This window comes from Podarcis liolepis (genome assembly GCF_965112155.1).
Source record: "Podarcis liolepis genome assembly, chromosome: 16".
NCBI classification, from domain to species: Eukaryota; Metazoa; Chordata; class Lepidosauria; order Squamata; family Lacertidae; genus Podarcis; species Podarcis liolepis.
The window spans coordinates 10,499,285-10,511,794 of record NC_139567.1 but is presented as its reverse complement, the minus strand read 5'-3'; the positions used below and the strand labels follow the sequence as shown (position 1 = coordinate 10,511,794).

Here is a 12,510-nt window from a genome sequence, read left to right as displayed (position 1 = left end):
CAGCTTCTGGGTCATGTGGCCAGCATGACTAAGCCGCTTCTGGCGAACCAGAGCAGCGCACAGAACCGCCGTTTACCTTCCCGCCGGGGCGGTAGCTATTTATCTACTTGCACTTTGATGTGCTTTCGAACTGCTAGGTTGGCAGGAGCAGGGGCCAAGCAATGGGAGCTCACCCTGTTGTGGGGATTCAAACCGCCGACCTTCTGATTGGCAAGTGCTAGGCTCTGTGGTTTAACCCACAGAGCCACCCATCTGAGAACACATATCATGTGATAATTCACCACCATAACTTGTAGAGATGGTTGCCAACTTGGAAGGCTTTGAAAGGGGACGAGACAAAATGATGCAGCATAAAGTTACCAGTGGCTACTAGTTAAGATGGCTATACAGTGGTGCCCCGCAAGATGAATGCCTTGCAAGACGGAAAACTCGCTAGACGAAAGAGTTTTCCGTTTTGGAGGTGCTTCGCAAAACGAATCTCCTATGGGCTTGCTTCGCAAGATGAAAATGTCTTGCGAGTTCCTGCGGGTTTTTCCCCCTCCCCCCCTTTTTCTAAGCCGCTAAGCCGCTTATCAGCTGATCTGATAAGCCGATAAGCCGCTAAAAGCCGCTAAAAGCGCTAATCCGCTAATCCGTCAATGGGCTTGCTTCGCAAGACGAAAAAACCGCTAGACGAAGAGAATCACAGAACGGATTCTTTTCGTCTTGCGAGGCACCACTGTATGCAGTTTCCAGGTCAGAGAGGCAGTATGCCCTTGAGCAAACGTCACTGGGAGGTTGGCCACTTTGGGAACAAGATACTGGACTAGTCTGGTTTCATGGAGCTTAGCACAGAAAGCATGATGCACCCACCTTCTAAACAGAAATATTATTTCAGACTGTAGTTTCGACCTCAGTTTGGGTGAGTTGGTAGTTTATTTCTTGTTTCATAGGAAGTTGCCTCATACCGAGTTAGGCCAATGATTCACCCGGCTCAGTATTGTCCACACTGACTGGCGGCACTTCTCCAGGTTTTCAAGCAAGGAGTCTTTCCCAGCCCTAAAGATGCCAAGAACTGAGCCTGGTACCTTCTGCATGCAAAGCCGATGTTCTACCACTGAGCTATGGCCCTCCTCTTAAAAGGTCTTACAAAAGGAATTCAGCAATGGACACCCCTGAAAGTTTCCGTTCTCATGTTTATCCGGAGTCTGTAATACACTCCTGTTCTTACCTTGAGCTTCCTTCTGGCATTGAACTTTTTCAGACACTCTACGGTTTCCTGTCTGTGCATCATGGAGGCCACTGTTGAACGTTGCTGTGGAAAAAATGTAAAAGTAAAATAGAGGTCAATGTTCGCAAAGCCAGGACATAAATATAGGAAGGAAAGGGGGGGAACTAGCAAAAACGGTAGGGAAGAGCATATTGAGATATGCACTGGAGTTTAATTCCCACTGAACCTCTCAGACACACCTACATGGCTCTTTTATGTGTGATTCTGTATGAAATTAAGGCCTGTGCACATAACTGTGATGCAGTCTGGATCTGCTGGACAATGGCAGTTCTGTCAAAAAAACCCCAGGCTATTATATCTATTGAGGATCTGGATCCTGTGGCTGCTATATGTAGTTCTTTTGGCCAACTTGCCAAAGTATATTCAAAAGTTGGGAGTCAGATATCAAACCTGATGTGCAATTTTACAGCTAAGGTTGATATAGAACCTTTGCCCAGAACAGGTCTACCCATGGAAGCTGCTACCCTTCAACAGTTGTTGCATTCCATCTCCACTGTCCCTGACCATTGGGCCAGCCATGCTGGTTGCGGCTGATGGAAGCTGGGAGTCCAACAACATCCAGAGGCCACAGGTTCCCCATCCCTGCTATAGACAATGCTGGGCATCTGTCAAAGCACCCCATATTACTTACAATCCTCATCATTTTTTTTGCTACCATATGCAGCCTTAGAAAGCATACTGAGATCTCTAAGGAAATTAAATAAGGTTACTTCAGAGCCTCTTAACTATTCAGCCCTGAACGAGTAGGTGAATGTTGGTTATCAACAAGACAGGAGCGCGAGTGACACTTACACAGACCCATGGATGTTTTAGAGCTTCGTGAGCTGTGATTCTCTTTGCTGGATTGATGGTTAACATCTGGTTTATGAGGTTTTTTGCTTCGGGAGTGACTGTGTCCCACTCAGGAGAAGGAAACTGAGGATTAGAAGGCATTACACGAAGGTTATGGTCGAGGACACATCAGTATCAAAGAAGGAGAACGCTACCATCCAACAGGCTAGCATTTATTTTCAAACCCCTAAAGCAGCCAAATACATCAGGAAGGGTTCCAGGGTTGCCCAGATTCCCCCATATCAAATTGGTCCCATAATCTGGTTTATCTGACCCGTAGGAAGCCCTTAGAGGAGTAGGCATGAAGTGTACTTTTTACACAATACACAGTTTCAAAGCATACTGGCTCAGAGGCATCAGAAAGAAATGCAAGTGTTCCTAGCTTCTGTTAGAGGAAACAGCCTTAAAACGAGAGTGCATGTGACTCCTAGCGTGTTGCTCTGCTCCTTTGGTTCCCATGACATTAATGCCTATGAAGAGGATTGTGCCATGAGGAGCATCATGTCAACAATGTAATGAAAAACAGAAAGAAAGGAACCACTACTCACATCGTAGGCTCCAGCCTTAATCTGTTGGTACAGCTTGTGCTGATCCTCATCCCAGAAAGGTGGATACCCAACCAATAAGATGTATAGAATAACACCTAGGAGAAAACAGGGGAGAGCAGCAAATTTAAAATCAAGTGGACCTAAACCCTGCATTGCATATTCTTACCATTCTGGCACAGTGGAATAGGAGGAAGGAAAAGTGGAAATATACACATTTCCCCTGTTTGAAAACAAAGTTATACAATCCTGAATCTTCTCATCCTGATGCCCAACTTACAGAGAAGCCTGTGTAGTGGAAGGAAAGGGTGTAGCCCTCAGTTTGGTATGGGCTAGCAATGGTCTCCGAGGTTCTTCAGTGACTGACATCCAGGGCTAGAGCAGATGCATTGCTTGCAGAAGAACCCAGGTACAATCCCTAGCTTCTCCAGACAGACAGCTGGGAAAGGCTCCTGTCTGAAAATCTACAGAGCTGCTACCAGTCAAAAACTAAAAGGGATGAGCTAAATCTGGGATGAGGAACCCATTCCAGTGTGTTGGGACTACAATTCTAGCCATTGGCCATGCCAGCTGGGGCTGAAGGAATCCAACAACATCTGGAGGGATACAGTTTATCCATCCTTGAGCTATATGGGCAAATAGACTGACTTGGCATAAGGCAGCTTCCTGGGTTCAGTTGCATAGTAATTTCAAGGGCGTACAGATGAAGTACATGAGAATCCTCTGGTTGCTACCTAGTGTAAGACCTTGCCAGTGCTACAGCAGGAGTCCCTTTCAATGTCCTTTCTATTCTGCATTCATGATGATCTGTGCTCATGATGCTATCAGGGCGGTCACAATCTATGTAAATACCAATTCTCTGCCTTTGTGCTCCTGGCACCTCTGCATTCCCCAAGTGCAGGTTGAGACTGTCTTGTAAATGTATCCTTCTGAAAGCAAGACTGTCAGCCAACTAATACCTACAAAATAATACCTATAAAATCCGATCTAATACAAATAGGAGGGTTCAGTTATGAGAACAACCATCCTATGCTAGGAGTCAAGGACCCACCAAGGCCTCTCTGAAGGAAAGACAATGCTTTTGGGCTCTGAGGGCACCACTTTAAAAAAAGAAGGGCTATTCACATTTAATACAGGATCGTCACATCGGAAATGATCTACCCCACTGCTTATTAGTTTGATTAAAGTGTTAGGCTACCTCTCTCACTTAAACTGATAGCTGTTGCTACAAAATTAATAGAAAAGTAATGGGGAGAGGGATAAAAAGTGTGTGGAGAAACTCAGCAACCCCAAATTTGTGGTAAAGCAACTGAGATGACCGAGTCATCCAGTGCATCGGTCTTCCACCTGTTGGGTCAGAAAAACCGACTACTGGGTCACAGTCAGATTTAAGGTGGGCCACAAGAAAAGTACTATAAAGGGAGAAATCAAGAAATGAGGTCCCATATGCATGTTTGGGTCAAGGTGTGCCCCACGTCTGAAAAGGCTGAAGACCTTTTCTAGACCATTGGAGCTGCAATTGGTTCACACCATTATTATTATTATTATTATTATTATTATTATTATTATTATTAGCAAAAAATAAAGTGACTTTCCTCCTAATCCAGTTTTTAGTAGTTTTGTTGGTTTTAGTACTGTGGTGTTTTATTATGCTGTGAGCCACCCTGACAGTTCTAAAAATGAGGCAGAATATAAATCAAAGTGCCTGTTGATAAGAACAAGGAATAAGCAAATGTTTGGGCTAGAGGTGGTCCCAGATCTGAAAATCTATACCCAGGGCTACTTTCTCTAAAGACCCATCTTCTGTAGCTTATCAGTTCTCTGCTTGTGACAGGCTTTTTCTGGATTGTGAAAGCTGGCTGGTACTTTTATTGAGTAACAGGTCATATTGGAAATCCCCATTGCAATGCCATGATTGTACTACCCTGTGGAAGAGCAGAGTCTTACCACATGCCCAGATATCCACAGGTTTGCCATAAGCTTCTTTGCGTAGAACTTCAGGAGAGAGATAGCCAGGAGTGCCTGCAAAGCCTGGGGGGGGGAAGCAAAAATTGCCAACATGTGAGTTTGCACAGCTCCTGAGTCAGCAAAGCAAACTGAGAAAGGGGGAGGGGAGCAACTCCGTCCGGCACTCACCAAACCAGGCCTGCTGGTCTCCTTGCACCTCAATCGCCAAGCCGAAGTCTGCCAACTTCACCGCCGCTCCTTTGCATTTGCTGGCCAGAAGCAGGTTCTCCGGCTGTCATGGTGACCCAATTTAACACAGGTGCCATTTTTAATTGAGTAATGTAATGGTTTTGGTTTGGTTAAAAGTAAAAAAGGAGGAAGGAGAGGAGAAAGAAACAGAAAGAAAACAACAACAACAAACAGTTTGCGGAAGCCGATTAGAAACTTGCAATCAATCCACCTCCCCCCCCAAAAGTGAAATATTGAAAAAAAGAGACAAGCTATTATATGGAGACACCCCTGTCCCATAGCCAGGATAAGCAGGAGAATATTTTCTGGCAGGGCAGCCTAGTGTGAACTGCTATTGAGAGAGTTGGAAATGTTTACATCATGACTGGCCAGTTCTACTGGTTCTGAGTTTGGTTTTATTATATGTTATATAATGGGCTGCGACCCTGTACATACAGTTGGGAATAAACTCCACTGAGCTGACATGCAAAGGACTGCATTGTCAGTGGCACAGCATTTTCCCCTGTACTGTACTATGGACTCCTCTTGAGAGGCCATTCTAAACCACAGCACAATGTTTATTGTCAATGGCACTTACCAGGAATTGTGGGGAAATACCCAATAGATTCAGGTGCCCAAGGCTATTGCAAAGGGGAACATAGAAACAGTTTAGTCCCTTTTATTACACACCAGGATTGACCTCAAGGCCAATCCAGCTGAGTACAGAAAACCAGTTTAGTTTAGTTTTTAATGAGTTTGAGTCAGGAAAGGCAAATTGATCTCTGTGGTTAAATCTGGGACTGATGAAATGTCCTGTAGATAGAGTCCTACATGCAAACATAGCACTCTTGATTAGAAGAATGAACAATCTTGTTTCACAGTATAGCAGTGGCTTTCATCCCTCATGGTGTAAAACTGGCCAACACCTCCTAAAGCAGAGCTTTCCAAACTTTTCATGTTGGTGACACAGTTTTTAGACATACATCATTTTGTGATGTAGTAATTCTGTTTTACTAGCAAACTGGCGGGCTGCTCACTCCCTTTCTAGCCCCGGGAGGAGCACGGGGAGCGTTCACACTAACGTGTCGTGACACACCGTTTGGAAAGCTCTGTCCTAAAGCCTAGCCTTTTGAGACCCACCCAAGGTCCTCATCAATTCCCTTTAAAAAGAAAACAGCAGATACTAAAAAGGTGAAGAGGACTCTAGACACTAGGCACTGCCAAAAACAAGTGACCTGATGATTTGGGATAGAGGTTTTGGCTCCAGAAAAAAAAATCTCTGGGGACGACTCAGTAGGTACGTTTTGCTCACCATATCTGGGATTGTTAAGAAATCTCCTATCAGGTGAGACTAGCTAGGGATACTGAGGATGCTTTTCCCTATAGCTTGTATGTAGCTTTGCCTGCCTGAGTCATCTGCAGCCATTTGGCCCCAAGGGTCCCCTGATATCCATGCCTCTACTTTCTGCTTGTATCGTATTGTGACTGGAGATCTGTAGCTTTTTCTATAAAGGGCTGAACTGCCCTGCACTAAGTGCTCTTCCATTCTTCCAATTCTATCTAGTTGCTCCAATTTTGACTGTAGAAGTGCAGATATACCTAATAAAGTTATATTGTTGTTGTTCTTATTAGTTTAAAAAATCAGGTCCAATGAAGCTAAGGAAACATATCCCAGGCTGCAACGTCAAAAAGGAAAGACAGAGCATATAAATTGTGCTCTTGTGGTTTTCTAGTTTCCAGCTTGTAAAGTGACGACAATGCAACAGACAACATTTTATCCACCAAGCATGCACAAGACAGGGCTCCCCTCCATTCCATCCTTTGTGTGGACCTTTTGGCTCCATCTGCTGATATTCATTAAGTTATGCTTTGCGTCACATTTCCTCTGGTATCTCCCAAGATTGTGATCTAGAGACTTCCAGACAGATCTGCTGGGAACCAGCAGAGACAAAAGAAGTTGCTAGTTAAAATATTCCCTAGGAATCTTTGGCAATGTTACAAACAATACAAGCAGGGAGTGTGCGCTAGCTCTGGCAATGAACTAGAGAAAAGCCGTGACTGCCAATATGTGAACATGCATCTTTGTGCAAAGGCCATGCCCTGCACACTGTGCACATTTCTCCTTGATTGCTTTATGAAGAACACTATAGTGAAGAACTTTGGGAGAGTAAAAGTAGCCTAGATCCTCCAACTCACACACCCTATGAAAAGCATCAACACATCATGGCAATTTTCAAATGGGAAGCACTATGAATTCCTAAGGAGCAATTCCCACTGAATATAGTGGGGCTTACTTCCCTCTTAACATGCTCACACTGCCCAACAAATAATCTATCTGACACAACATCCATCTTTTTTGACTGGGCAACCTGGAAAGAATAATTATAGCTAGGAGGGCCCTGTTGCCTCACTATCCAATCTGATCAAATCCCAAATGGAAGTCTCTCATAAAAATGGAATCTAGAGGTAAAAGGTGACATACTGAGGCTTTTATTTTACGTTTTCTTTGTCTGTGTGTGAAGACAACACCTTTATTGAAAGACAGTCTTACCCTGGCAATAGTTGTTGATAACTTCCAGGTCCTATCTTCTCAAGATAGTCTATCACTAAAGACCCAGTTCCAGTCATCTTATCACTGAGACACAGCAGATTATTCAATGATACTTCTATAACCTTTGCCTTTACCAATCTGATACCTTCCAGACATTTCAGACTACAATGCCAAACAGCCCCAGCCAACACGGTCTTGTTGGCAGAAGCTGATAGTCCAAAATACCTGGAAGGCATTCTGTTGATGAAAGCTCCACTACTGAGCTGGGATAAGGGACATATTTCCACCAAAGGGATATATTCTCCATCCCAGTGTCACTGTATCTAATCAGTATCACTTCTCATTTTAAGGGTTTCAGCTATACTACTCATCAGTGGGGACATATTCAACCTGCAGTGGCTGCATTAAACCACCTTCCCACCCAAGGGCCTCCAATGCCAAAGCCAAGCTTCAATTAATATGAAGGTCCCAATGCATACTATAAATCCAACTGCAAGAGTCTGTCATAAGGCTCCCTGATGCCATTCAGTGTTCAATGTTCTAGGCACATTTTGCAACAGGGAATTTCATTAGCGCAAGTAGTTTCTGAGCTCTGGGCGCAGTACTGCGCCTAAGATTTCAGATTAAAACTGCAGAGTGGAAGGAAAGGAGGACCTTTTTCTGCCTTCTCATTTCCAGCTACTCTCTGAAGACTGGAAAAGAGACCCTCTTAAGAATATTAGGGGGGTGGGCTAGACCATGTGAAAAATGAACATAATATTTTAGCTGCAGTTCATTCATTTTCAGCTTTATATTCATGTTATATAAAGGTGTGCCTAGACATTCCGTTGTTACGCCTATAACCTAGATTTAAGGTGCCATTTAGCACTTAGCTTTCATATCTCAGTTTCTAATACTGCCACCAGTTTCTTGGCCCAATTTACAAGAAATACCAAATTAGATGGATCGATAGATGTAGGAAAGCAATTCCACCATTTATTCTCCAGTAACAAAAGAATGCATTCCAGAGGTACCATCTTAGTTGCTATTTTTAACATTATTATCTATTTATACTATTTATCATAGCAATAAAGAATGGCTCTACATGCCAGAAACCAGCACCCTCACAATGATACCAAATAGTTCCATTTGTAAAGACTGGCTCACACAGTATAAGGTAGATCACGATACTAAATGGTCTTGGTCCAATGTACCTGTAAGGCTGTCTTTTTCCCTATCAGGCCTGGTTCAAGGTCCTCAGTACAACTTTGTGAAACAATGTACAGTCAACCTTGTGAGCAATGCTCACTGAAACTTCCTACAGACACTTGTACTGTTGACTACTCAAGTCTGAAAGCAATCAACTGTCAGCTAAGCCCACAAAATCTTCCTTGGCCAAAATTCTGATGTCCTCGAGTATTTTTTGGTCTTTATTCATTCAATTAGCTATTAATCTAGCTCTTTGCAAAAGGCTAGGAAATAAATTAAGGCATTCAACCAACACAATTTAAATACATTCACCTACAATTCTAAACACATATAATGTGGCAGCTCCATTATAAACAAGAGAACTCACCGCTAAGTGAATGTATGTATGATTTGGGTGACAAGCTTTCTAACGCCACATGCTAGCAGCAGAGGAAATTATCAGCTAAACAGCTATCCAGTTCTTCTTATTTGATACATAGGGATTACACACCTAAACGGCAGTTTAATGATATACATAGACAGATTCTGGCCTGATTCTCCGCACAGTTTTAACAAATTGCTTTTGATTTTCAGGTTTTACATTTCCAAAAGATGAGCACCCATTGTTTCTTCAGCCTATTAACACTTGGTGTAACCTGCAGTCTTTTTTCAGCAGGCACAATCCAACCTAGTTAAATGGCATCTCATTCACAAAGGCTTATGGAGAAAGACTGCCTTATTCTATCTGTAAATGTGTATCAGTTGTATGAACACAATGAGTCAGTGAGACTGTGCTTCCTCATATATCAGCATGACGCAATAGCATTTAAATATACACATCTGTAGTCTGCCTTCACCTAAAACAAGTAGCAAAAAAGAAGTATCAAATCTGGATCCAAGGCTTTATTTAACTGCAAATCATCCGATGAACCTCCATCAGTAGTTACACTAAATCAAAGAGACTGTACCCTTTGTAGCAAAGGGCTAGTACAAGAGGAAATCTAATCATATTGTTAGTAATTATTAACCATTTCTCCTACAGCAGTGACAAGGAACCTGTGTCATTTCAATGTCCTGCTGGACTCCAACCCCCACCATCCCTGACAGTTGGCCATGCCAGCTGGGGCTGATGGTAGATGGAGTCTAACAACATATAGAGGGCCACAGATTCCCCATCCCTGCCTTACAGATTACCATAGATGTGTGTTTATCTCCAGTACTGCATTTCAGCCAAGTATTATAGGCAAGAGCCCTGTTCCTTGGAATAACAGGTGCTCAGTTGCAAATTGTACAATCCCATGTGCAAGAGCAGGGCAGGCAAGAGGCCCACCCATAACCACAGGACTAGCCCATGCATGAAATTCTGGCTTAATATCTGATGGACTTCATTTCAAAAGCGGTTAGAGAAAATATTTATAGTAACCAAGAATCAGAAGATCTTCCACATTGCTGCTACTAATGTAATATCATATACTATTCCCGAGAACATCTTTTCAGCAGCAGAACACTTATCAATGGGCCTTCATGCTTAAGTAACATTGTCCAAAGTTCTGGGTACATTTTTTTAATGGACACATAAAAAACAACAACTTGCCTCTGTCAGATATTAGGTAGTTTCAGGCAAAACATTAGGCAATTTTGAAAAGAAAGCCATCTCAAGGAAAGGTCAATGTGCAAATGAGCCAAATAAGAACTTTGTGAATTGGTGAGCCCCAAAACAATCCATAAAAGAATCAGGCGTTGTTTGTGTTAAGCAGAAAGTTAAACTATTAACACATAACTTCTTTAATGTCGACTTTCTGTCCCAAAGCCCAATATGAAAAGTATCAGCAAATACAGTGGAATTGGAGTGAGAGGGGAAGCCCAGGATCTTTCTAAGTGCCAACAGAAACACCACACTACTTATCAGCAAGTAGCGCCCGAGTACATATTGCACACACAGACACAGAGTTGTTATTGTAAATGTTCCCCATTATCTCATTGCCACTCTAACAAACACAGGCATTGCTGAACCTCAACTGTCCATTACACTCGTCAAAACAGGATCTCTTTATAATACTCCATGGCTCCAGGCCCAGAGTGTTGTAAAGAGACCAGACAGGGAGCGAACAAACAGAGAACAAGAATCCAATACGGTTAAGTCACAGTGAACAAATAATTTGCACACATTTAAACCAGACATAATGCATGCAAACATCTGGAGAGATGTTATATCTGTTTCGTCTACTGCTCATGTTGGAGCCCTTGCCCCAGACACCCACCATGGGAGGAGAAAAAGTTTGGAAATGGTTGAGGGTGGGAGGATGAGTGGCTAAAAGGAAAGCGGAAAAAGGCAGGGAGCAGTTGGGGAACCGAATGAATCATTTATTGAAAAGCTTTGCAATTCGGCTGTCCTAGACCCTACCATGTTGCCCTGGACTGCCACCTGACAGCTGCCCAGAAATCAGCTCAGATTAGCTAAAAAATAGTAAGGGATGGGAGAAACACTTCACCATGCAGTAGGTAAACACAAAAATGCTTTCTTTGCAAGGGACTACATACCTGCCAATATTATGGGGGCAACCTCAAACAGTCAGGCACTGCCCAATGAGTGGCATATAACTGGGATTACAGAAGGCTTGGGGGTAAAAGAATTAGGAATGGTTGATACCACTTGCTCAGGCAGGGGTGCTACTGGAATAGAAATGAACAGCCCCAGGTGCATTAATAGACTATTTTTAAGCAAGTGAAGTCCTTTGTTAAGGACAATTCCTTTTGGGTTCCTTCCTGTGCTTCTTGGAGGGAGGGAGCTGCAGGTCGTTTCCCCCCACCCCACAGAGCTGTTCTATAGTGAGCAAAAGAAATCAGTTGTGCCAGCCCCTGTTGGCTGTGTGAACTGACAAGGGCCAACAAGCACTCATGCATGCTACGTCCTTGGACCATTGCAGTCAAAGACACATAAACACCTCTCCTAACCCCTGAAATGAGAACTTTCTGAACAAGCCCCGCTCAAAAGTGCTCCACTTGTCTTTTGCCTCTACATTAAGGGTGCAGTTTGTGAGTTTACCACCGTGTGGCAATAAACTCCGCCTAAATGCTGCCTCCAACCAAGCAACCATCTCTGCAGTGCCACTAATAAAGTTTAGCTCTGCAAAACTGTGGTAAGCACCAACAGCACTATTACAACAGAGCAAAAAGCTGAATAAACAGTGTGTCTGACTCAAACCTTATGACCACGTCTAGAGGGGGTTAAAAAATGGGCAGTTTTCCCTTTGTTAAGATGACAGGTATCACCTGGTGTACAAAATATTGTTCCCCAATGGTCAGCCATGCCCGCGGAAGAATCACAGCAAAAGCTACAGTACATATGCAGGTATCATTAAGCTGATTTCTGATTGGGCTGTCACAGGGATGTCCTAATCCATCGTCAAGCAGTACATCACTGCTTTCCATTGGTCTGATTACTAGAGGATCCTGCAACAGGATTTTTAGGAAATTTGGTCTGAACAACTCAGAACTGATCCGCTTCTTTAAAAGAAAACATGCAAAGATACAAAGACGGACAGACGGACAGAGCAGTGGGGAAGAAAACTCACCTTGAGGTCTCTGTGGACGACCCCCATTTGGTGGCAATGGAGAACAGCCTCCAGGATCTGCTGGATGCAATGACTGCATGCAAACACCAGGGGGCGTGTTAGTTCACGGTGAGTGGTAACAACCACACAGGCTGGTGGGGTGGGGTGGGAATAATGGGGGGAGAAGTAAGGAAAGGGAAAACGGAAGAGGAGAAGAAGGACAAGGAAAGGGAGGAAAGGGAGAATGGAAAATAAAGGAATCTGACTCCCTCTCTGTTCGGGTTCTAATTGCAAAAAGAAGAGAAACCCCAAGTTACAGATACAAACTCTGGGAAAGTGAGACTAGGACTGCAGAATGATGAATTGCCCCTCGCCTCACTCTGGGAGAGCTAAAATGCAAGGACTCAAGACAGATAG

At 43.5% G+C, this 12,510-nt stretch overlaps 1 protein-coding gene across 18 annotated transcripts in view; it reads right to left on the bottom strand.

Annotated features, from left to right (window-relative positions):
- Positions 1-12,510, bottom strand: part of CAMK2B (calcium/calmodulin dependent protein kinase II beta) — a 194,264-nt gene that overhangs the window by 52,363 nt on the left and 129,391 nt on the right. For all 18 annotated transcript variants that reach the window (XM_083480467.1, XM_083480484.1, XM_083480483.1 and 15 more), the window contains exons 6-11: positions 12,115-12,187; positions 4,783-4,885; positions 4,594-4,677; positions 2,650-2,744; positions 2,063-2,185; positions 1,211-1,294 (exon numbers count right to left, since the gene is read on the bottom strand). In XM_083480467.1, coding sequence (XP_083336593.1) covers positions 1,211-1,294; positions 2,063-2,185; positions 2,650-2,744; positions 4,594-4,677; positions 4,783-4,885; positions 12,115-12,187 — 562 coding nt within the window. The remainder of the gene's footprint in view (positions 1-1,210; positions 1,295-2,062; positions 2,186-2,649; positions 2,745-4,593; positions 4,678-4,782; positions 4,886-12,114; positions 12,188-12,510) is intronic.